Raw genomic sequence first — 23346 nt, 5'->3', positions numbered from 1 at the left:
TTCACTGTGTCAAAGAGTCATCAAATGTTTTGTTGTTGTCGTGGTTAGGTGCGGTGGAGTCGATTTTGACTCCCATGACCGCATGGGACATAGGAGAACTGCCCCATGGGGTTTTCAAGGCTGTGATCTTTATGGGATAAGATCTCCAAGTCTTTCTTCTGCAGAGTGGCTGTTGAGTTTCAAGTGCCAGCCTCTTGGGTATGAGCTGAGCACTTAACCACTGGACCATCAGGGCACCTTTGTTGAACGTTGACTGAGCAGATACTATGTGCTAAGTCTTTAACAGAAACCAAATGTGACTGAGTGTCTATGTCACAGTATTTCCTAGATACTAGAGAAATTGAAAGGAAAGTCAGAATCCCACCCTGCCCGAAGGGAGATAGGCAGGTAAATGAAAAAACTGTGTAGCAGCCCACTAAAGGCTATTCTAGAAATAAGGGCAGAGGGGCTGGGGGAGCCACTAACTAGTTCTGCTTGAGGATCTTGGGGAAGCCTTCAAAAGAGAGACTTGTGCGTTTCTTGACAGGGACAGAAATTAGCCTGACAAGGACGGTGGGGGGAGGTTCCTAAGGTAGGTGGTATTCAAAGAAAGCTGCGCAGATCAGTCCTCTGACCTTTAGAAATTTAAAGTCTAAAGTTCCTCAAGAAAATTTCTTGCAAATTGACTTTAACTTTTGGAAGTGTTCCCACAGCACTTTCTATGGGGCTGATAAAGGAGATGATGGAATGGATAATGTTCCCCCTGCTTTGAAAGCTCACATCAGTTGTCAGGGAGGCCCCAGGGATGTTCAGGCACTCCTGCCCCCCAAGCTGTCTCCCTGTGCATACACAGCCCTTCTATTCTCCCATGACTGAACTCTGCAAGGACTATATCTACCTAATATAAATGTTCAGCTCATATGAGATATCCCTGTCTTTTGTATGGCTGCAAGCCACAAGAGTTGGTTCAATTCTAGACCTGACGGACAGCTAGGAGCCATAGGCTCAGGGGTTCTACCAGGCTCTATCAGACTAGCAAACGTGGTCCCCCCCTTTTTTTTTTTTATTTTGAGTAATGTTCCACATCGTTCTCCCACTCTATCCAGGATCGCCTACATAGATCACTCTCTGCATGCTTAACAGTGATAGCACAGTGATAGCCGGGCACCATTTTGTTCTTCCAGTCTCATAGTTGTATAGGCTGAGGATCACATGGTGTACTAGTCACCTGGACTAATTGTCTCCATGCATCTTTGGTTTTCTTCATTCTTCTTTGCTCTGGACGAGGAGAGAGACCCATCATTGCATCTAGGTGGGCACTTGCAAGCTTTTAAGATCCCAGTTGCTACTTGCCAAAGTAGGGTGTGGAACAATGTTTTTGTGTAGTATGTTACGTGAATTCAGCTTGATGTCTCCTGTGACCATGGTCCCAAGCTCACAGGTCCAAGTGCTCACTCCCTCTGGGTAGCTGGCTGTGACCAAGAAGTGACTACAACCTTGTTTCTTGTCAGCTTCTACATTATTCTTTAGTGTTGCTTAGTATTCCATTGTGTGTATGTACCATAGTTTGCTTATCTAATTCTTCTGTTGTTGGGCACGTAGCTTCTTTTCCATCTTTTTGCTATTGCAAATAGAGCTGCGATGAACATGAGTGTGCATATCTGTTCTTGTCCTGGCTCTCACTTCTTTAGGATATATACCTAGTAATGGGATTGCTGGATCAAATAGTATTTCTAATTCCAACTTTTAAAAGAATCGCCATGCTGCTTTCCACAGTTGTTGTATCATTTCACAGTCCCACCAGCAGTGTATGAGAGTCCCTATCTCTCCACATCCTTGCCAAAATTTGTTGTTTTCTGTCTTGTTGAACTTTGCTATTAGTGCTAGGGCAAGATGGAATCTCATTGTTATTTTGATTTGCATCTCTCTAATGGCTAATGATCGTGAGCATTTTCTCCTGTGTTTGTTGGCTGCCTGAATATCTTTTTTGGTGAAGTGTCTATTCATGTCTTCTGCCCATTTTTTAACTGGTTTGTGTTTTTGTTGTTAAGGTATTGGAGTTTCTATAAATTTTAGAGGTAAGTCCCTTGTCAGATATGTCATTGCCAAATATTTTTTCCCAATCTGTAGATTCTCTTTTTACTCTTTCGGAGAAGTCTTTTGAAGCACATAAAAATTTAATTTTTAGAAGTTCCCAATCATCTAGTTTATCTTCTGCTGTTTGAGCATTTTGCATTATACTTGACAGTCTATTTATGCCATAAATTAGGGTCCCTAAATTTGTCCCTATATTTTCTTTGAGGAACTTCATAGTTTTAGGTTTCACATTTAAGTCTTTGATCCATCTGGAGTTAATTTTTGTGTACAGATTTTGTTTCATTCTTCTGCAAACGGATATCCAGTTTTGCCAGCACCATTTGTTAAAGAGACAATGTCTTCCCCATTTAATGGATTTTAGCCCTTTTTCAAAGATCAGCTGACTATAGGCTGATGGATCTATTTCTCGGTTCTCAATTCTGTTCCACTGGTCTTTGTGTCTGTCATACCAATACTAGGCTGTTTTGACTGCTGTCAGCCTCACCATCCTTGCTATACTTGAGCCCATCATTGCAGCCACTGTGTCAATCCATCTCATTGAGGGCCTTCCCTTTTTTGTTGACACTCCACTTTACTAAGCATGATATCCTTCTCCAGGGACTGGTCCTTTTTGACAACATGACCAAAATAGGTGAGATGAAGTCTGGCCATTCTTGCATCTAGGGAGCTTTCTGGCTGCACCTCTTCCAGGACAAATTTGCTAGTTCTTCTGGCAGTCCATGGTACTTTCAGTATTCTTTGCCAAGTGCTGGTGGTAGCAAATTGTAGGTACTGTCCCCAAGTACCTACTGCCTACCAGAGGAGACAGGAATATTGCTAACTAGCCTCAGTGTCAGGCAGAGTGTAGGGCTTGCATCTGTGTTCATGAAACCAAGCATCTGGGGAACACAAAAGAGGGTAAGAGAAACTCCTGTGGACTCAGGAAAACTTCCTGGAGGAGGTGTCCTCTAAGAATTTTAGTAGGTAGGAGGAAGCATGGCGTTGCTGGGAAAGGAACCTCTGAGAACAGAGGAATCATGAAGAGTTTGGGTTGTTTAGGGACCAGCAAAAGATCTGGTAACTAGGGTTTGGGAAGGATGTGCAATGACAGCGAAAACTAGAAAGGCCGGATGGTCAGATCAACAAGGCCTTTCTACCATAATGAGAAATTAGCCTTGATTCTGCAGTGGGGAGCAAGGGTGTGAGAACTAGATAAAGAAAGACAACCCTGGCAGCTTTGTAGGGGGGCCCAAAGGGGGAAGGTTTGGAAGCAGGACCAGTTAGGAGAGCATTATATTTGGCTTTGATGGAGAGTCAAGGTAATGAGCGGCAGTTGCAGTTGCTTGTTGTGTTTGGGAGGGAAAGGAGAAACCTGCCTTTAAGGTTTGAGGGATGGGGTTTATTATTTGAGACAGGGAATCATAAAGGAGAAGCAGTTTTGGGGCAGGAATGTGGGGCATGTATTTGACAAGCAGGAGCTTTTGATAAAGTCCAGCTTACCAGCGTTTTATTAGTTCGTGTGTGTGTGTGTGTGTGTGTGTGTGTGTTATCACTAAGAAATCTCTGCCTACCCTAAGGTCATAAAGATATTTTCTTAGGAAGGGGTGGACTTTTGACTTAGGTTTGGGACACACTGCTTTTGAGACACCAGCAGGGTGGCTGTCCATCAGAAGAGTTCTAGGAAACAGCAGGGAGCAAGATGGCTGGAAGAGAAGAGGCCTGAGGCTGGAAGTACAGAGCAACTCTGCATTGAGGTCCAGACAGGAGGACCAGGATAGGAAGGGACAAAACAAGCATGTGGGGGCTTCTGGGAGCAGGTGTCATCTGGGTCAAAGTTGGAAGGATTTCCTGAACCACTTAGAGGACCACCAAAACTCCCTTCTCACCTATCTGCAGAGCCCTTTGTAACTCCCTTCAAGTCCCTGTGGCTGTACCTCATCCTTCACTTCTCAATTTGCACCTTCTCCCATGCCAACCAAGGAGCCCTGGTGGCAGAGTGGCTAAGTGCTTCGATCCTAACCAGAAGGCTGGTGGTTCAAATCCACCCAGTGGATCTGCAGAAGAAAGGCCTGGTGATCTGCTTCTGTAAAGACTAAAGCCAAGAAAACCCTATGGGGCGATTCCACTGTATCTCATGGGGTCACTATGAGTCAGAATTAAATCAACAACTCACATCAATGAATGCCAACTGCATGCTTGGTGTTTGTTTGTGCACGTGTTTGTGTGTGTGCACATGCATGTGTTTTACCATTTTCCCAACATGCCATTCTTCAGTAACAGCTCTCCACAGATGCCACTATTCCTCTTTAGTCAGTGCATGGTGGGCAGTATAAATATTTTTGTTTTCACTTACAACTCTGATGGATTAAACAAAAATAGCAATAAAACAGCTTCCAAAAAACCAAAACCAAACTCACTGCCATCGAGTCGGATCCAACTCTTAGCCTCCAGTATATATGAATTTAGATGTTGTTTGGAAGGCAACTTTATGGGGCAACACACACACAATGAAGTCAGACTTGCTGTACAAATATCAAAGTTACTGTTAGAATTCAGTGTTTCATAGGGGCAGCTTTGTGTATTACCCCATCAGACTCACCCGGTGGGAGGGATCATTAAAAATGCATATTCTTGGGCCCTATGCTGACTATTAAAGCAGAATTTCTGAGGGTTGTACCTAGTAATTCTGCCCAGGTGATTCTGGGGTTTACAGAAGTTTGAGAAGCACCACCAAGTCTGCCATGTTGTTGTTATGTGCTGTCGAGTTGGACCTGACTCATAGCAACCCCTCCTTGGGTTTCCGAGGCAGTATCACTATGGAAGTAGATTGCCCCATCTTCCTTCCGAGGAGTGGCTGGTGGGTTTGAACTGCCAGCCTTCTGGTTTGCAGTCAAGTGCCTTAGCCACTATGCTACCAGAGCTCCCAAGTCTGCCATAAAGGAGAAAAAACAAAAACCAAACTCACTGCCGTGGAGTTTGATCCAACTCATAGCGACCCCTCCTTGGGTTTCCGAGGCAGTATCACTACGGAAGTAGATTGCCCAACCTTCCTTCCAAGGAGCGGCTGGTGGGTTGAACTGCCAGCCTTCTGGTTAGCAGTCAAATGCCTTAAGCATTACGCCACCAGAGCTCCTGCCACAGAGGAGACTCCCCCAAAATCAAACAAATGCCAATAAATGCATTGGTAGCTGCATTTATTGTGCATTAAAATCACCAGAGATTTTCTTTCTTTCTTTTTTTTTTTTAAAAGCACCACTGCCTGGACCTCCTAACCAAAAAATCAAAAACCCGAAACGATTTGCAGGCAAGTTGAATTCGACTGGACTCATGGAGACTCTATGACACTATGTGTGTCAGAGTAGAACTGTGTGCCACAGGGATTTCGGTGGCTGGTTTCTCAGAAGCAGATCACCAGGCCTTTCTTCTGAGGTACATCTGGGTAGTCTCCCACCTTTCAGTTAGCAGGCAACTGTTTGCACCACCCATCAATATATCTGGATCTTAGCAATAGGCCTCAGCACTCATCTCTTTTAAAGCTAGCTCTTCAGGTGATTCTAATGGACAGGTCGGATTGAGACTGCTCGAGATGAAATCGACAACACAAACCCAACCCAACCCACTGCCATCGAGTTGATTCCAACTCACAGCAACCCTATAAGACAGAGTACAGCCGCCTCACAGGGTTTCCAGGGTGGTAAATCTTTGCAGAAGTAGACTGCCTCATCTTTCTCCCATGGAGCAGCTGATGGATTTGAACTACTACTTTTGGTTAGCAGCGGAACTGTGCAGTAACCACTGCACCACCAGAGCTCCTTGGTGGCAACACCAAACTAAACCAAATCCACTGAGTCAATTCCAACTCATAGCAACCCTTTAGGACAGAGTAGAACTGCCCCGTAGGATTTCAAAACACCGACAGTCAACTTTACAGAGCTTTAGAAATAACCATCTGTCAGGCTGGCAGAACTAGGGAAACTTTTCCAGGCCCAGTGCTGGGGAAACCGGAAAGGACTTGGTACTGAAATTCAAATGTTTCCTTTGGGATGGAGATGTAGGCGTTTCTGCTGTTTTTAGCAGCAATTTACTACAATGCTGGTCAACTGGGCTCCTCCTGGAGTCTTTGGACCTCGAAATTTGAGAGGGTCTGCATGCCTGAATCTGAATGGTGGTAACAACAGTGCCTTAGGCCCCTCCCTTTGACCCCCTAGAACAGGAGAGAGGCGGAGGGGTGGGGAAAACAGCCCAGGCATGTAAGGTTAGCCTGGTTCGTTTTCCTTCCAGGGTCCAGTTCCTAAAGCAAAGAGACAACATCAACGTATACTAAAGAAAGCTTATCATAAGGTTCCTTCCACCTCTAAAATCTTAACCAGTTGCCATCTAGTCGATTCTGACTCATGGTGACCCTGTGTATGTCAGAGTAGAACTGTGCTTCTTAGGGTTTTACCAGGCATTTCTTCCGAGGTGCCTCTGGGTAGATTCAAACCTCCAACCTATTAGCAGCAGAGTATGTTCTATCACCCAGGGACTACCAACACATGAGAAGCCCTTCTTTGACCTACAGTGCTCTCCTTACCCTCACCCAACTTCTTTTAATCTTACCTGTGATATTCAGCAGATATTTGTGGTCCCATTGGATAGATTAGGAAAGGAGGATCCCAAGAAATTAAGTGCTTATTTAAGGTCTCATCTTCAGTGATAATACCTTGCTCAGTGAAGTGATTAAGGCTCAGTCCAAGACTTGACACCCTCATTCCTAATGCTGGAATTCTCTGGGAAGGGGCAGGAGGGTTGAGGTCCTACAACACTCTCACTCCCAGCCTGGAGGCCCCACTTCGGTCCCCTTTCCAAGCCTGCATGGGAAGCTGCACAGTGGAGCAGTGCAGCCCCGGAAGGCATGGTTGAGGGATGAAAGAATCAAGGGGGAGGAGCTGGGTTTGTGGAGAAGGCTGTGGAGTTGTAGAGGAAAGAGAAGGCAAATGGGTGCACTCGGGAAGGAAGCAGCAGCTGCAGCTACCAAATCTTAATAGCAGGTCTGGGGAATTGGGGCTTGCAAGACTAGACCATCAGGGATGTGGAGAGAATGAAGGAGCCAGAGAGGACTCAGGGCTGCTTGGGGTAGAGACCAGGAGAGATGGAGAAGGGAAGGGATCAGTGAGGAGAGAAGGACCCTCCACACTAAGGCTTTCTAGCAGGTGGATTCCCTACCCTGTGTTATACTTACTGGCTCAGAAGTTTAATATTCAGAGGAGTTTTTCTGAGCTCTGTTGGTACACCAGGCCCTAATACACTGTATACCCGTGCCTGTGCTTCTCCTTCTTCCCTCCACCTGCCAGGAAACAGAACTTCAGATGTTCCTAAAGAGCTGGCCTTCCTGAGACACCTGGGAAGTTGAGTTCATTTCTAGTTTACTCCTCTCATTCTTACAGCCTCCCCTGAGTGTTCCTGCCTTTACTGATTTCGGCTGCCTCTGATTTCCTTCAGCACTTGTAGGAAGCATCTGTACCACATGCTTTACCATCTAATTGCATGCTGTCTTGAATGTGGGCTGTGGCTTCATTGTGGTGGGTCCCGGGTACACAATTAGACTGTGAGTAACAGAAGGGTGGGTGCTCATCTCCTCCACCTCTCCAGAGTCCTCTCCTAGCCTAGCTACTGCAGGTGCTCAGGACTCATAAATCCTCAGGTATGTTCTAGGCAGGCTCATGGATTGGTTCCAGGCACAGCCGTCATAAAAACCAAAAAAAAACTAAACTCACTGCCATAGAGTTGATTCCAACTCATAGCGACCCCATTGCTTTCCAAGGCGGTAAGTCTTTTTTTTTTTTAATTGTGATTTGGGTGAAGATTTACAGAGCAAATTCACTTTCCATACAGCAGTTCACATATACTTTGTCTCATGTCATTGACCACAGTTTACCACAATGCAATAGCTCCCCTCTCCCTTCCTCCCCATAGTTACCTCTTCTCAGTGTCCATCCCTCCATACACTCCTGCCCCCTGAGCTGTCTCCCTGTGCATAAGCAGCCCTTCTTTCTCCCATGATTGTTCTCTCCAAAGAGTGTATCTACTTGAGGTAAATGTTCAACTCATATGCCTGTATTTTGTTTGGCTGGAAACCACAGGTGTGGGTTCAGTTCCAGACCTGAAGGGCAGCTAGGGGCCATAGTCTCAGTGGTTCCACCAGGCTCTATCGGACCAGCAAACCTGGTCCCCTCCTTTTTTTTTTTTTTCCTCCAAATGATTTTGAGTTTTGTTCCACATTGTTCTTCCTCTCTATCAAGGATCTCCTACATAGATCCCCTTCCAAGTGGATGATAGTGGTAGCCAGGCACCATCTAGTTCTTCTGGTCTCATAGTTGTACAGGCTGCAGATCGAATGGTGTACCAGTCTTTAGGGCTAATTGTTTCCAAGAATTTTGGTTTTCTTCATTCTTCTTTGCTCTGGATGAAGAGAGACCCATCGTTGCATCTAGATGGCAGCTTGCTAACTTTTAAGATCCCCATCGCTACTCGCCAAAGTAGGAGGTGGAACTGAGGTGATAAATCTTTGTGGAAGTAGATCGCCCAGTCTTCCTTCTGCAGAGTGGCTGGTGGGTTTGAACTGCCAACCTTCTAGTTGGCAGTCAAATGCCTTAGGCACTACACCACCAGAGCTCCTTACACGGTCGAAAACTGCACTGGTCATAGGGGACTAAGTACCCCCACCGCAGGGTGGAGATTCTGCCACAGTGCCCAGGTTTGAGGTGATGACAGAGAGTCTAGCCAGGTCCACAAACTGCATGACACTTTTGCTTCTTTTCAGGAGGAAGATAGCTTTCTCTTTCAGCCCCAGATCATCTGCCTGGGCTACCATCATCCTGCACACTCTGGGAGCCAGGTTACTTCCTCTTCAGTTGAGGTTGCTGACCTTTGGGGTGGTCTCAGTCCTCTATAGGCTTTAGCTTCCTCATTTGTAACAGGGCCAGCCAGACCCATTAGTGGTTTCCACACCTGGCTTGTTTCAGAATCATCTGTAGTTGTTGAGTCGATTGCCCCTATGTGTGCAAAGTAAAACTGTTCCATAGGGTTTTCAAGGCTGTAACATTTCAGAAGCAGATGGCCAGGGCTATCTTCCCATGCACCTTTGGTGGATTTGAACCACCACCGTTTCAGTTAGTAATCTAGTACTTAACCACTTGTAACACCCAGGGACTCCTTCAGAATCATCTAGGGAGGTTTTTAGAAGTAGATTCCTGAGAGAAGTAGATTTCTGGGCCCTGTCCTAAACCTGTTGATCTCCTTGAGTAGAGCCCAAGAACCTGTATTTCCACAAACCTCCTTGGGTGATCCTGATGCCACTTCAAGTGAGTTTGGGATCCTCTTGGCAAGATGATTAGCAAGGTCCTCATGGGAAGAAAAGGCTCCCTGCCCTGTGCTGAGGACTGACTGACCTTTCAAGAGTTCCTAAGATCTTCTGAAGACCCCTTGCAGGTTAGTCTTGTCAGAAAGAAGGTGTTTCTTGGTCATGATGGCTAAGCCAAGACCAGGCCCTCACCTCTCCCTGTACAGGAGAAGCCAGGAGACAGAGAAAGTGACAGGAAGGGTGGGATGTTGCCATAACAACTAGCTCTAGGCAGAGGCCTCCCTTCTAGGGACTGGTACTTTACCCCAGTAATGGTGGTTTCCATGGAGATGGGTTACTGAGGGGAAGGGGGGGACATTTGCCCCGCTAAAGCATGATTCAGGAGCTGCCATAAGGCAGAACATCTCTAGGTTGGAGCCTTGGACCTCGGTCAACTTAGAGTCTCCCCCAACGTGGCCTCTGCTCTCCGTTGCCCGTCTGACACTTTCTCCCTGCTTAGTAGCTCTCACTGTGACTGGTCTCCCTAGCAACAAGTCCTGCTAACTCCATGCTGTTGGCTCTGTGGCTATTTTTAGCTTTGCTGCCAGCAGCCTGGTGCTGGTCATTTGCTTGCAACTCCATATGGATTGCAGGGGGATAGGAAAACAAAGCTTCCTGGCCTCTTTTGGGAGCCCTAGACCTGGACCTCTTAGTGACTATTAGAATTGTGCTATGGAAAGGGTCCCCCAATCTAGAAAGAACTTGGGCAGTGGATTTCAGATAAGACTCCTAAGATCATGTTAAATTCAGTTTATTGAACATTGTACTTAATCCTTTATTATGTGCAAGGTGCTATGGTCTGCAGTGCTTCCATATGAAAGAATAAAACACAATCCCTGCCCTGTAGGAATCTATAACCTTGTGGAGGAGAAAGATGAATATGCAGTCATCTTAGGCAAAGATTGGCAGGTGCTAAGAGAGGATTACAAAGTGCTGTGTGGTATGGTGGAGGGACAGGGTGATTTTACAGTGGGTGTGTGTGTGGTGAGGGCCAGAGCCAGTAGAATTCTGTGATGATGGAAATGTTCTGTAATCTGTGCCATCGAGTTCAGTACTCCCTAGTTACATGTGGCTGTTGAACACTTGGAATGTGGCTCGTGTGATTGGAGAACTGAATTTTTAGAAGTTCACTGGAAAACGTAGAATCAAGGCTGAGAGAGTCAGGAGTCCTTAGGAGGTATTTTCATCAGGCTTTTGGTGGCCTATTGGATCACCCCTGCCAGCCTGCCAAACAGGAAGTGTGTCAGCCATTCAAGTCACCCTCTCTTTGGACCATGCTGAGTAGTTCCTCTCCAGCACTCTTTTAGGCTCTTGACATCCACCATATCTTCTTTTCATCTCAGGCATCCCTCCTTTCAACATACTTTTATAACACTCCCAACAATGTGGCTTATTTTACATGACTCACCAGGTGCCTGGGGAGTCATCTCATTGTCCTCCAGAAATTCTGGAGTTCTGGGAGGGCAGGTGTCATCACTCATGTTTTGCATAATGAGTCAATTTCAACATTTAGGTTGACTATATAGGAGCCCTGGTAGCACAGTGTTGAAATGCTTGGGGGCTAACTGAAAGGTTGGTGGTTCACATTCACCAGCCATTATGTGGGAGAAAGATGTGGCAGTTTTGCTTCCGTAGATTACAGCCTTGGAAACCCTATGCGGCAGTTCTACTCTGTTTGATAGGGTAGCTATGAGCTGGAATCAACTCCATGGAAATGTGTTTTGTTGGATCTTTATCTTCATGAAAAGACATGTCCTAGTAACTACCCACAGAGAGTTACTTTTAGAAGGCAGGGTTCATCTGTGACCTGAGGGTCCTCAAAGGCTGCCCTGGTTTCTTCCTGACCTTTTACTACTAAATCACCTGTTTTAGATCTTGGAGTCTATTCTTTGTTGGAATCTGTTCACTAACCACAAAAGACACAAATCTCTAAGTGATAGTGCTTCCTGTCTGCATAGCTTGAGGTGGAGGAGGGTGCCCTGGGTTTGTAAGGAGGCACGTTTGAGCCTGGGCCTCCTTTAAGGTTAAGTTGGGGAACTGTATGGAAAAAGTAAGGTTTGAGCTTCATTTTAAAGGATGAGAATAAAGATCTCTGACAGCTGGCAAGGAGAGGCTACTTTTTAAGTGGAGCAAGAAAAAGTGAAGCATATACTAGTAACCATGGTCATTTCCTGACATGTAAGTCCTAGCTTTATGCTAAGGCATCATACAGTCCTAGAAGTCCTAGGACACCAAGTGTAGAATTTAAAGTGTTTGTTGTTGTTGTTGTTATGTGCTGTTAAATCGGACCCGACTCATAGCAACCCCTCCTTGGGTTTTCGAGGCAGTATCACTATGGAAGTAGATTGCCCCATCTTCTTTCCGAGGAGTGGCTGGTGAGTTTGAACCGCCAGCCTTCTGGTTAGCAGTCAAGTGCCTTAGGCACTACGCTACCAGAGCTCCTCCTGTGTTTTAGCCATGTTTAATGGAAAAGGAGATGCCATACACGAGACAGAGTGAAAAGAGCTAAGGCAGAATCAGAAACTTCATTTTAAGAGTCAGTCTGGGGTGAGGTGTGGAGGTGTCTATCTTGGTGGCCCACTGATAGGGCCTAGATGCTGAGAGGTATAAATGAGAGAAGGCTAAGCAAGTCATACTACATTTCTTAAAGGTTGGGAGCAAGTATTAGTATCACTTCAGGGCTTCTCATCTCTGTTTGGGGATTTCCTGGAAAATTATACAAAGCAGTTACCTTGATTAGGTTGAAAGATGGACTGCAACTGAACTGTGCTTGTGCTTTTTGTAATGGCTCCTTTCCTTTGCTATATGGATTTTGCTATATGGATTCTAGTGAAAAGTGAGGCACTTGTTTGTGTATCCATTTGGGGAGACACCATAGACTCTGGAGTCAGGTTGGCTGTAATCTTTACAAAAGCTGCTCACCAGGCCTGGATCCTTTGAGATGCCACCGTGTGGGTTCAAACAGGCAACCTTTGGGTTACTAGCCCAGTGCAGATCATCTGTGCCGGGGAACCTTCTGGGAAAAAGTTTGTGCCCTCCATGTATGAATTGGAAAAGGCTCTCTTAGAGCCCTCCTCCCTCTTTAAGACTTGCTTGGTCTGATGGTGAGCTCTGGTGGCACTGTAGTAAAGCACTGGGCTGGCAACCAAAAAGTTGCAGTTCAAACCCACCAGCTGCTCTGAGGGAGGAAGATCAGGCAGTCTGCTTCTGCTGTGGAAGCCCCTATAGGGCAGTTCTACCCTGTCCTATAACAGGGTCACTGTTGAGTCAGGACTAGATGGCAGTGGGTTTGGTTTTTTGCTTTGACAAACTCCAGGAAGATCAATGGACTCTCCTGCACAGCATTGTGGCCAGTGTCTTGACTTCATGATAGTAGCACCTGTTCTAGCTGATCTGTGCCAGCTGACTGTGGCTGGAAGGCGGGCACCTTAAGAGATGCTGGTATTCTAGGGGCTGTGAGGGCAGATGTCATCACTCTTGTTTTGCAGATGAGAAAACATGCTTCCTGAGGTTAAGTGGCTTGTTCAAACCACCGTGGTAGTAGAATCAGAACCCAAATCCAAGTCTTCTGTCAAGCACCACTAACCAAACAGTCCTCCTGCTAATGGGTGCTCTTCCTTCTAATTTTCTAAGTAACTGAAACCAGGCAAATCTTTCTAAAATACCCATTCATCTTGTCAGAAAACCTGAAGCCGTTCTTCACTGCCGCAGGACACACCTGACCTCTTCCCATTAGCCAACTTAATTTTCTCTGGGCCTTTTAGCTTTAGTCATATTTGGGGGGGAGGGGGAAAGCAAGAGGTTTTCTCTTTTTTTTTTTTTTTCAGCCTAACTTATCTTACCCTACCCATCTGATCTCATTCCAAGCCATCCTCCAGGCCCAAGCTGTGCTCCACACTGACCTCCCCAACGTCATTCATCATTCATACCAACCTTTGTAGTTGTCTGGTTCTGCTTGGTATGTGTGGTATAGTTTTTACATATGTTTGTTTTTCAATAATCTTTTCATATCTTTTTTAAAGTCTTGTTGTATCTGTCAACTCCTTGAGGGCAGGGCTTACATCTTCTTTATCTGATGCTACAGCCAACCAAATGTAGGCCTTTGAATGGAGAGACTCTGTGTGTGTGTGTGTTTTGAAAGAAGGTGCCCCTAGACGGAGGAGGAGCTTGAAATGGCTGAGGCTACACCTGGAAGGTTCAGGAGAAGAACAGTATCGTTTTCTTGAGCCGTAGAGATTTGTGAAGGAACTGCTGTACTTGTTCGTTAGCGCTCTCGCCCCCCAGCCATGCAAACAGGAAAAATGAGAAATCCAAAGAAAATCCCGGGGATCCCGACTCTTGCCAGGCAGAGGTTTCCAAAGCCTTCACTCCTCGAGCCACCCATTTTAAAGCCCCCCTTTCTAATCCACCTGTGATGTGAAGAGGCGCGGCCTCCCTCTTCTAGCAGTTCTTCTGGAGCGTCCCCAACTTCTGTAACTGCGCCTTCTGTCCATTCCTGCATTCTTTTGAGTTTTCCTACAGCTTCCTTGGCCTCTTCTCTCATCTGTAAACTCTTCTCGGGTTGTGCTTCTTGCAGACTCACTTTTAACAACTTTCTCCTGGCTCTCCCAAACTGTCGGAGTCCGCCCATTTTCTTTTGCCCGGGGCTGCTGGTTCTCCTAGGGCTTCCAGTTTACCTCCGCGGCTACTACAGAGCAGTCCCTTCCTCCTCCCTTGCTTTCCTTCCTGCGCTCCCCGCAGGCTTCCAGCCTCGCCCCCGGCTCCGCGCTAATCTCTTCCAGAATTGGGGAAGAGGGGGAAGGGAAGGCGCCCTTCCCGGGAGGAGGGGGGTGGGCGCTCCCTCCAGCCTGGCAGGGGCGGGGCCCTGGGAACAGGCGGAGGCCCAGCCTCGCCCCCAGGCCCCAGCGCCGGCCCGCGCCCCCTCGGACCGGAGGAGAGGGGCTGGCCCACTGCCAGCGTCTGAAAGCCGGCCCCCTCCCCCGGCCCTCTCGCAGCCAACCAGGCACTCCAGCGGGGCCCACGTGACCTGGAGTTCTAGACAAAGAAAATGTTCAATCCCTCCCCCCCCCCTCCCCCCTCCCCCTCTCTCTGGCCCCCTCCGCCCCCAGCCCCATCGCCCCCTTCCCCTCCCCCCAGACGGGCAGCTACTTACAGAGCTTCAGGGCCAGGGCTCACACCTGAGCGGGACCACAGAGGGGCTGCACCTGGCCTTATGGGTAGGTTCCTGGACTGAGCCCTGGGGAGACTGGGGGCGGGGGAGGTGGCAGGGGCCGGTGGGAGGTTCTCTGGGCTGGCTGTAGCCCTCTGTGTTTGGAAAGAGTCAAGTATGCTTCCCTGGCCCGTAGGAGCTGGGGGTTTTCTGCCTGGGCTGAGTTTTGGAGATGCTGAGTTAGTGTTGTCCCACGTACTCCCTTCTCAGGAGCCCTAAGGCCCCACTCCTCACTGGGGTTAAGTGGAACCTGGCGTTTTAAGGGGATAGAAGAGTATACCCAGGCATGTGATCCTGGGGCAATGGTAAATGAAGGCTAGGGAAGCAGCAGCCCCGGCAGAGTGGAGCTTGTAGACCAAAAGTTGGTTTGGGAGTAGCGTTTTTGTTGAGCTGGCTGGCAGATGGATTGTTGGCATTTCCTTGTTGACCTGTATTCCTGGCTGGTGGGCCACGCTGTCTCAGGGCTGTGCCAACCATTCGGCCTCTTGAGAAGGACAGCTTCCTTGCCTGCATTTTCCTGGGAGCCACTGGGCAAGCAGCCAGAAAGAAGGGATGGGAGGGAGCAGTGGGACACTGACAGGACCCTCACACCAGTGGGTGATGAGGGGCAACCTTATGCCGGCCTGGGATAGCCTTGGACTGAAGCCCCAGCGGGGAGTTTGTGGGGCTGAGGGCAGTGGTGCTCAGACCTCTGACCTTTGGAACGGGAAGCGGGCCCCAGTTGCAGAGGGAGCTGGAGGTGGAACAGCTGCCTGAGCAGAAGGAATTGGACAGGGCAGCTAGTTTGTAGTCAGGGGGGTAGGCTGACTCTTGGCGTGAGAGTGGCAGTTCCCGGTGGTTTTCCCAAGCTGAACAAACTCCAGATGAAGTGGCTTCTTAGAGCACAGTGTGGGATTGGTGTAGGATCTCTTCCTACGCGTGCCCCATCTCTGATTTGCACTCAAGACGTTGGGAAGTGGATTCAAGGTAAAGAGTTCACGGCTTTGTGACCTTCTAACCTGGGGGCAGGAGCCTTTAGCCAGAATTCGGGAGTCCTGTGTTAACCCTTCTCTCCTATTGTTTGTCTAGGGAGAAGGGTTTGTGTGAAAATGGAGTAAAGGATGCATTCCCCAAACTGCCCTAGGCAGACTATTCTAATGAGGCCCCTCCCCCACCCAGCCAATTTGTCTTTCCCTTCTTCCCTTCCCTCTTGCCTCCTGCTGCTCCCCACCCCCTTCTTTCCCCTCCCCAGATAGAGGCCCCTTCCTCCTCCGCCAGCCCAAACCATGCTGGGTGCGTGTTCTGCACCTAGTGGGTTGAGGATGCTTAACAGCTATCAGCAGCAGCATCTGACAAGCTGGGGGAAGTTGTGGGGGTAGAGTAATTTTCAGGAACTGCTGTGGAGAGGTTGAGAAGAGAGACAAAGGGGCTGTGGGGGAGTAAGGAGGGCTGTGTCAGGCACCACTCCTAGACCTAGGGAGCCTGCAGAGGAGCCCGACACCCACCCGCTGCTACTTGCTGTGGAAGGCAAATCAGGGCCTTCCTTAGAAGGCCCCCTCCCTTCCTCCCTTCTGCCACCTGCACACCCTGTGCTGACTGAAGGGTCCCATGACCCCTGGGAACGGGGTCTTTGGGTCACCCATGGCAGCACCCTGGTCTTATCTAGATCAGCAATCCATGCCTGAGGCTTCAGGAGACATGGTGGAAGGAAGGAAGCAGACAGCCAGGCGTGTTGATTTGAGAGTAATGACTGGTGCTTGGGGAGGTAGCCACTACAGCTGATGAGCCTAGGAGAAGGGACGCCTTGGAGGCGCAGAAAACACCCTCCCTTGTAGGGTTGAGTCCATGCCTTGGTACACCTTCTGGTAGAGGAGGAGGTGATGGATAATTGACAGTAGGAAAGAGAAGGCAAAGTCCTGGCAAGTGAGAGTGGAAATAGGGCCGGGAGAACAATTGCTCTGCAGTTTTCCACCCCCAGGATCCACAGGCGCACTTTCCCAGCTGTTTGTGGGCTGGGGGTAAAGGATGCATTATCCCATTTTACAAGTTGTTGAGTTGGAGAAAGAACCAGGACTTCCATGCTTAGTGTTAGAGGAATCACCACAAGAAACAGCTTTGGACTGTGGCCGGGAGACAAAGACTTGAAGATTGGAGGAAATAAACAAAATGACTCTACAAGACATTATCAAAAACCAAAACTCACTAACATGGAGTTGGATCCGACTCATAGCGACTCCTCCTTAGGTTTCCGAGGCAATCCCCTGTCACTACAGAAGGGAGCTCTGGTAGCGTAGTGCCTAAGGTACTTGACTACTAACCAGAAGGCTGACAGTTCAAACCCACCAGTCACTCCTCGGAAGGAAGATGGGGCAATCTACTTCCGTACTGATACTGCCTCAGAAACCCAAGGAGGGGTTGCTATGAGTTGGGTCCGACTCAGCGATACATAACTACAACAAAAACAATCACTATGAAAGTAGATTGTCCAACCAACCTTCCAAGGAGTGGCTGGTGGGTTTGAACCACCAGCCTTCTGGTTAGTAGTCAAGTGCCTTAGGCACTATGCCGCATGACTTTATATTCATTAGATAATAAAATAACCAAAACTGTTGTTGAGTTGGTTCCAACTTACAGACCGTGTAGGACAGAATAGAACTGCCCCATAGTATTTCCAAGGTTGTAAATCTTTAGGGAGGGAGCTCTGGTAGCATAGTGGCTAAGGCACTTGACTGCTAACCAGAAGGCTGGCGGTTCAAACCCACCAGCCACTCCTCGAAAGGAAGGTTGGGCAATCCTACTTTCCCAAGGAGGGGTCGCTATGAGTCAGGGCTGACTCACGGCACATAACAACAACAAATCTTTAGGGAAGCACACGGCTTCACCTTTCTTCCATGGAACTGCTGGTGAATTTGAACCTCCCACCTTTTGGTTAGCAGTTGAGCATTTAACTACTGTGCCACCAGCAAACCAAAAGCCAAACTCACTGCCATCGAGAAGTAGTGATACTACCTCAGAAACCCAAGGAGGGGTCACTATGAGTCAGATCTGGCTCGATGGCAGTGAGTTTGGTATTTTTGTTTATCACTATGGAAGTAGATTGTGCAGTCTTCCTTCTGAGGAGTGGCTCGTGGGTTTGAACTGCCTGCCTTCTGGTTAGCAGTCCTGGAAATTATAATAAAGGTTCTTAATTTGAGACCTTTGGATCTGGGGGACCATTGACAGGCTTTGCAAGAGTCCTTGGTATTCTTGATAGAGCAGATTCTTAAATAGATTAGAAAAAGTTACGAGAAATCCTTTAGTTCAAGCATTTTTAGGGGTTGGAGAAACTCAGAAAAGACTGCTCTAAAGCTTGCTACTAACTTGCTGCTAGGCTAAGACAGGAATGTCAGTGCCCTGACCCCCGTTTAGAGCTTGCTCTTCTGCTCCAAGTTGCTTTCTTTTTTGAGAGTTCAGTTTTTTACTGAACGTGTTACTAAAGGAGTTTAGTCAAAAAGACCAAAGCCCTTGTCACCATTGGATACTTCAGATTCTTCTTTCTTTGTTTCCACTTTCTTCTCAGCTGGAGCAGTAGTGGTGGAGAGGGCAGGTGCACCAGCCACTACATTGGTGATGAGGCTCCCCATGTTGATGTTAGCCAGAACTTTTGCAAACAAGCCAGGTCAGAAGGGCTCAACGTTTATACTGGCTGTTTTAGTAAGGGCATTGATCTTATTCTCTGTGACTGTCACCTCCTTGTGCAGGATGAGGGCAGAGTAGATGCAGGCGAGCTTGAGCTTGCTCAGAAACAGAGACCAGGGCGCTGATGAGTGTTGGACTGGTGGCTGCCGGGCAGTGCTACTTACCACATGAGGTGAGGGCTTCACTCCAGTGTGGCCCGATATCCCTCAGAAGGTCCCAGCACCTTAGTGAAAGTTGAGGAAAGGCCCAAGTTGTGTTCTAATATTCTTTGTTAATTTTTTTTAATCTGTAGGAGGGGTTTTATATTCATGCCTAGATGCTCTTGGGGAATACTTTGTGTTGAAGATGAGAGTTTCTTTTTCTGAATCTGGCATGATGGGACAGGAGTGCAGAGCCTTGCAATTTGCAGGCCATGTGTTACAGATTGGAACTCTGGTGGTGCACTGTATAAGGCATTTGACTGCTAATCAAAAGGTTGGCAGTTCAAACCCTCCAGCTGCTCTGTAGAAGGAAGATGGGGCAGTCTACTTCCATAAAGATTTACTGCCCCAGAAACCCAATGGGGGAAATAACTGATGGCAGCGAGTTTGGTTTTTTGGTGTGGTGTTACAGATTCAGTAACTGAAGTGAGATTAGGTTGGATGGTTCTTGAAGCTAAATATCAAGGCTTTCATTCTTTGCAAGCTGATGGAGATCCTAGAACAGATTTTGAGAGGGATGTGTGTGCAGATCACAGCCTGAAAGGGGGGTGTGACATGGAGAAAGGATGGAGTTTGTCCAGTGGGAAAAATAACTAGGGTTTGGATGATTGTTGGTGGAATGGCAGAGGGGTTGTTGCTTTTGTTAGGTGCATCAAGTTGTTTCAACATGCAGCGACCCTGTGTGACACAGTAAAACTGTTCCATAGAGTTTTACTAGGCAATTATCTTTATGGGAGCAGATTTCCAGGTCTTTCCCCCAGGAGCCACTGGGTGAGTTTGAACCATCAACCTTTCAGTTAGCCGAGCACTTAACCGTTGTACCACCAGGACTCCTTTCAGAAATAATTGTGTATGGATCTAAAAGATGCATATATAGAGAGGCTGACAGAAAGTACATTGGATGTAATCCATGACATGATGTTTGAGCATCATCCAGAATGATGTCTGAGCACAGAAACAGGCAGGCTCTCGTGGAGCTTTCTAAAGCATTTGTGCAGATGGGGAAGGAGATGTGGTCTTTAAACCAGGGCTGTGAGTTTCATCATCAGTAGACATTACAAAACTGGAATTGTGGTCTGCAAGCCAAGACCCAAAGTAGAAGGAGTTGATTGCCTAGGAAAACTGTGGAGACAAAAGGATCCAATTTTTGATTGGGAAATCATATAGGAGAGGATGGAGCCAAGATCTATGTCTAAACAGAGGTGTACCATTAATATTTGAATAGAATTTCTATGTCAGAGGGTAGACAGCTCATGTGCTGATGAGGGGGAAGAAAGTTAGACCAGAGAGGGAGATTGCCTGATAGGCAGAAGAGAAGGCTAGAATTGAGCCCACTGATTTGAATTTATGTCTCAGCTTCAAATGTTGCTGTTTTCTGTGGGCAAGCCAGTTGGGTAGATGAGGGTAGAATTCCACTTTCTAGCCCTTTACTTTCTATCACTGTTTCCACAAACAGACTGAGAAGAGCATCCCCCTCCTCCCAATATCAGGTGCTCTTGCTCATTCCTGGAGAGGTTAGGGTAACTCTTGTTTCTTATTTCCCCAGGCCGAGAAGAAAGCCAAGGTAATCGCAGTAATGAATGCTGTGGAAGAAAACCAGGGTTCCGGGGAATCGCAGAAGGTGGAGGAGGCCAGCCCCCCTGCTATGCAACAGCCCACTGATCCTGCATCCCCTACTGTGGCCACCACGCCTGAGCCTGTGGGGGCTGATGCTGGGGACAAGAATGCCACCAAAGCAGCTGATGATGAACCGGAGTACGAGGTGAGTGGCTTGCTTCTTGGTACCCTGTGGGCCCTTCCACTGCCAACTCCTCTCTCCACCTCCCACTGGCTGCCCTCTGCCACAACCTTAGGCCACTTTGTCTCCTCGGTTTTACTGTGTCTTGGTCCATTCAGCTGGAGCTCCCTCTGGCTGTCCTGACCCTCAGATGCTCAGGGCTTGGGTTGCCATTGGCGGGGGTTGGGGGTGGGGAGGTGCAAGGGGGGTTGGTCAAAGAGGCAGGGCTTACTGACTACCATGTAATGATTCTGCTCCTTGGGGCTCCAGGACGGCCGGGGCTTTGGCATTGGCGAGCTCGTGTGGGGAAAACTGCGGGGCTTCTCCTGGTGGCCAGGCCGCATTGTGTCTTGGTGGATGACGGGCCGGAGCCGAGCAGCTGAAGGCACCCGCTGGGTCATGTGGTTTGGAGACGGCAAGTTCTCAGTGGTGAGTTAAGGGTTTTGGTGGTTGCCTGGGAGTGGTAGAGATCTTAATCCCAGGGCCCATCTTTTTAGCTAGGGGCATGGTCTGGAATTAGGGTGGTGGAAGTGGGCTCTGCTCACTTATCAGAAGAGATGAGGACCCTGTGAATGGGAGAAGTCTTAGTGATAATTAAGTCACACCATAGATTAGAAAGCTAGATTGCTGAGTTTTTGCCTTCTAGAAACCCATTGCCCAGAATTCCTCCCACTTCCATTCCAGTGCTCCTCCACAGTTTGTATGGACTCCTGTTTTGCATCATGTAATTATTTATTGATGCATCTGGTTCCCTTAAGGGCAGAGACTAAAAGTCTTAATGCTCCCAACCCTAATAATTGCCAGGCATGAGGTGGGTGCGTGAAGAGTGTGGAAGGAGGAGCAAACGAGGGGCCTGGGTTGTCCCTCCAGGTGTGTGTTGAGAAGCTGATGCCGCTGAGCTCCTTTTGCAGTGCATTCCACCAGGCCACCTACAACAAGCAGCCCATGTACCGCAAAGCCATCTACGAAGTCCTGCAGGTGAGCGCCCTACCAGGAGCTTGGAGGAGCTTGCTTAGATGATAGTAACTACTACTAGGCAGCCTAGAAGCTGATGGCAGAGGTTAGGCCTCAGCAGAGGGTCTGCCTTTTCTCCCCACCTCACTCACCATTCCTACAAAGCCGCCTCAAACATTCCCTCCCAAGTCCCCATTGCCCTGCACTTTCCCCAACCTTTTGCCTGTGCCTACCTTTGCTACTCTCTGAGGCCAGCCTAGAGTCAGAATCATTTGCTGTCCAGCCTATCCTGACTCCCCATCCCTAACGTGTCACCCTGCAGGTGGCCAGCAGCCGGGCAGGGAAGCTGTTCCCAGCATGTCACGACAATGACGAGAGCGACACTGCCAAGGCTGTGGAGGTGCAGAACAAACAAATGATTGAATGGGCACTTGGGGGTTTCCAGCCCTCTGGCCCCAAAGGCCTGGAGCCACCAGAAGGTAAGAGTCCAGGGACCTAACCCAGCCTTTTGAGACCCCTGCCAGCCAGGCAGAGCCATGCGATGCCTGGGAAAGCCATGCTTGTGGAAAGCAGCCCATCGGCTGTAGGGGGAGCCAGTGAGAATGGCACAGTCTCCCTCCCCCTGGGCTCAAGATAGAGACAGTGCCACTCTGGGACCCCAGAACATTCCACTCCCCATTGGCTTTTGCTTGAACCAGAGAATTGGGAGCTGGGAACAGATTGGGACCAGGCTGTCCCCCGTTATAGGTCAAATAGAGGAGGAGGGGGCTAGGATTCCTTGTCAGCTCATGAGCTCGTCACCTGCTTTCCTGATGCAGAGGAGAAGAATCCCTACAAAGAAGTTTACACAGACATGTGGGTTGAACCTGAGGCTGCCTATGCACCACCTCCACCAGCCAAAAAGCCCCGAAAGAGCACAACTGAGAAGCCTAAGGTCAAGGAGATCATTGATGAACGCACAAGAGGTAGTTGGCCTGGCTCTGGAGAGAGTGGCACGGGGAGCCCAGCGTTCACAGGAGTGGGTGTGGCCATCACAGCCTCCTCTGATACTCGGCTTTCCTCCCCTCTACAGAGCGGCTGGTGTATGAGGTGCGGCAGAAGTGTCGGAATATTGAAGGTGAGTGAGTTGTGATGGGACAGTGGGGCATTGAGCCACCTGGGACTTCAGTGTCCTAGTGCTTCTAGTACAGGCAAAACTTGACTCCTAGTGTGCTGCCTGCCTTTGAGTAGGATAAGGTGTTTAAAAAGGTTTGAATAATATGGAACAAGGGACCCAGTTGACATTGTTAGTCAGTATCTGGGAGTCTGTCCTGCATGTGCCTCCACCTCCAGCCTGTTGCACGCACACACCCATCTTCCTGGTGCCGTATTCCTGCTTTCTTAACTCTCTGGTCTCAGCTGGTTGTTAGGGTTTAGGCACCACAGTGAGTCAGAGAATGTTGGCTCCCTCTTGGATTTGTTTGAACTTGTCTGAAGATGACCTTTTTGGCCTTCCACCTGTTTTTACCTTCTCTTATTCAGTGGCCATAAAAATGTTCCATGTTCGGTCTTCTTTGGCCTAGTGTCTTAGTCTTTCCCAGGGCCCTCTTGGAGCCAGGAGGGATTTGGGGCAAGGGAGTAAGACTTGAGGATCACCCCAAGAATGCCTCCAGAGTAACCCCAGAATCAAGGCCCTGCTCTAATAGGCAGGTTGCTGTCCCTCTTCCTAGTCATTGGCATTGCTACTATAAAAAATGAATGCGCTTTTGAGATTGGAGGCCATGGTGTCCCCTGCCCCATGCTCCCACCCCTCTCTGCCTCTTTTTTGGCTGCTTTTCAGCACCCCATTTTTTTGGTGCCTTTTCTGGAGCTGGGCTTTGGCCCGAGGGGTCCTTCTGTGATACTCAGTCCATGTACTTTGCTTTTCAGATATTTGCATCTCTTGTGGAAGCCTCAATGTCACTCTGGAACACCCTCTCTTCATTGGAGGAATGTGCCAAAATTGCAAGGTAGGGGCTCACCCAACCAAGCTATAGTTGAGGGCACCTGTCTGACTGTACTGCCTTGCTTCTGCGGGCTTGGTGGAGAGATGGCATCTGGTGTAGGTGTGATGTTGACTTGAAGTAGAGAGTGC

General features: G+C 48.4%; 1 protein-coding gene across 1 annotated transcript in view; it reads left to right on the top strand.

Moving 5' to 3' along the window:
* DNMT3A (DNA methyltransferase 3 alpha) overlaps positions 1-23346 on the top strand; it is a 93510-nt gene that overhangs the window by 56526 nt on the left and 13638 nt on the right. Inside the window, exons 6-12 of the mRNA XM_007939283.2 lie at positions 20049-20264; positions 20550-20708; positions 21150-21257; positions 21556-21712; positions 22052-22198; positions 22306-22350; positions 23142-23221. Coding sequence (XP_007937474.1) covers positions 20049-20264; positions 20550-20708; positions 21150-21257; positions 21556-21712; positions 22052-22198; positions 22306-22350; positions 23142-23221 — 912 coding nt within the window. The remainder of the gene's footprint in view (positions 1-20048; positions 20265-20549; positions 20709-21149; positions 21258-21555; positions 21713-22051; positions 22199-22305; positions 22351-23141; positions 23222-23346) is intronic.

This window comes from Orycteropus afer, unplaced genomic scaffold (genome assembly GCF_000298275.1).
Source record: "Orycteropus afer afer isolate SDZICR_OR568_19922 unplaced genomic scaffold, OryAfe1.0 scaffold00058, whole genome shotgun sequence".
In the NCBI taxonomy this organism is placed as follows: domain Eukaryota; kingdom Metazoa; phylum Chordata; class Mammalia; order Tubulidentata; family Orycteropodidae; genus Orycteropus; species Orycteropus afer.
The sequence above is the reverse complement of the archived record's forward strand: the minus strand, read 5'-3'. Positions and strand labels throughout refer to the sequence as shown.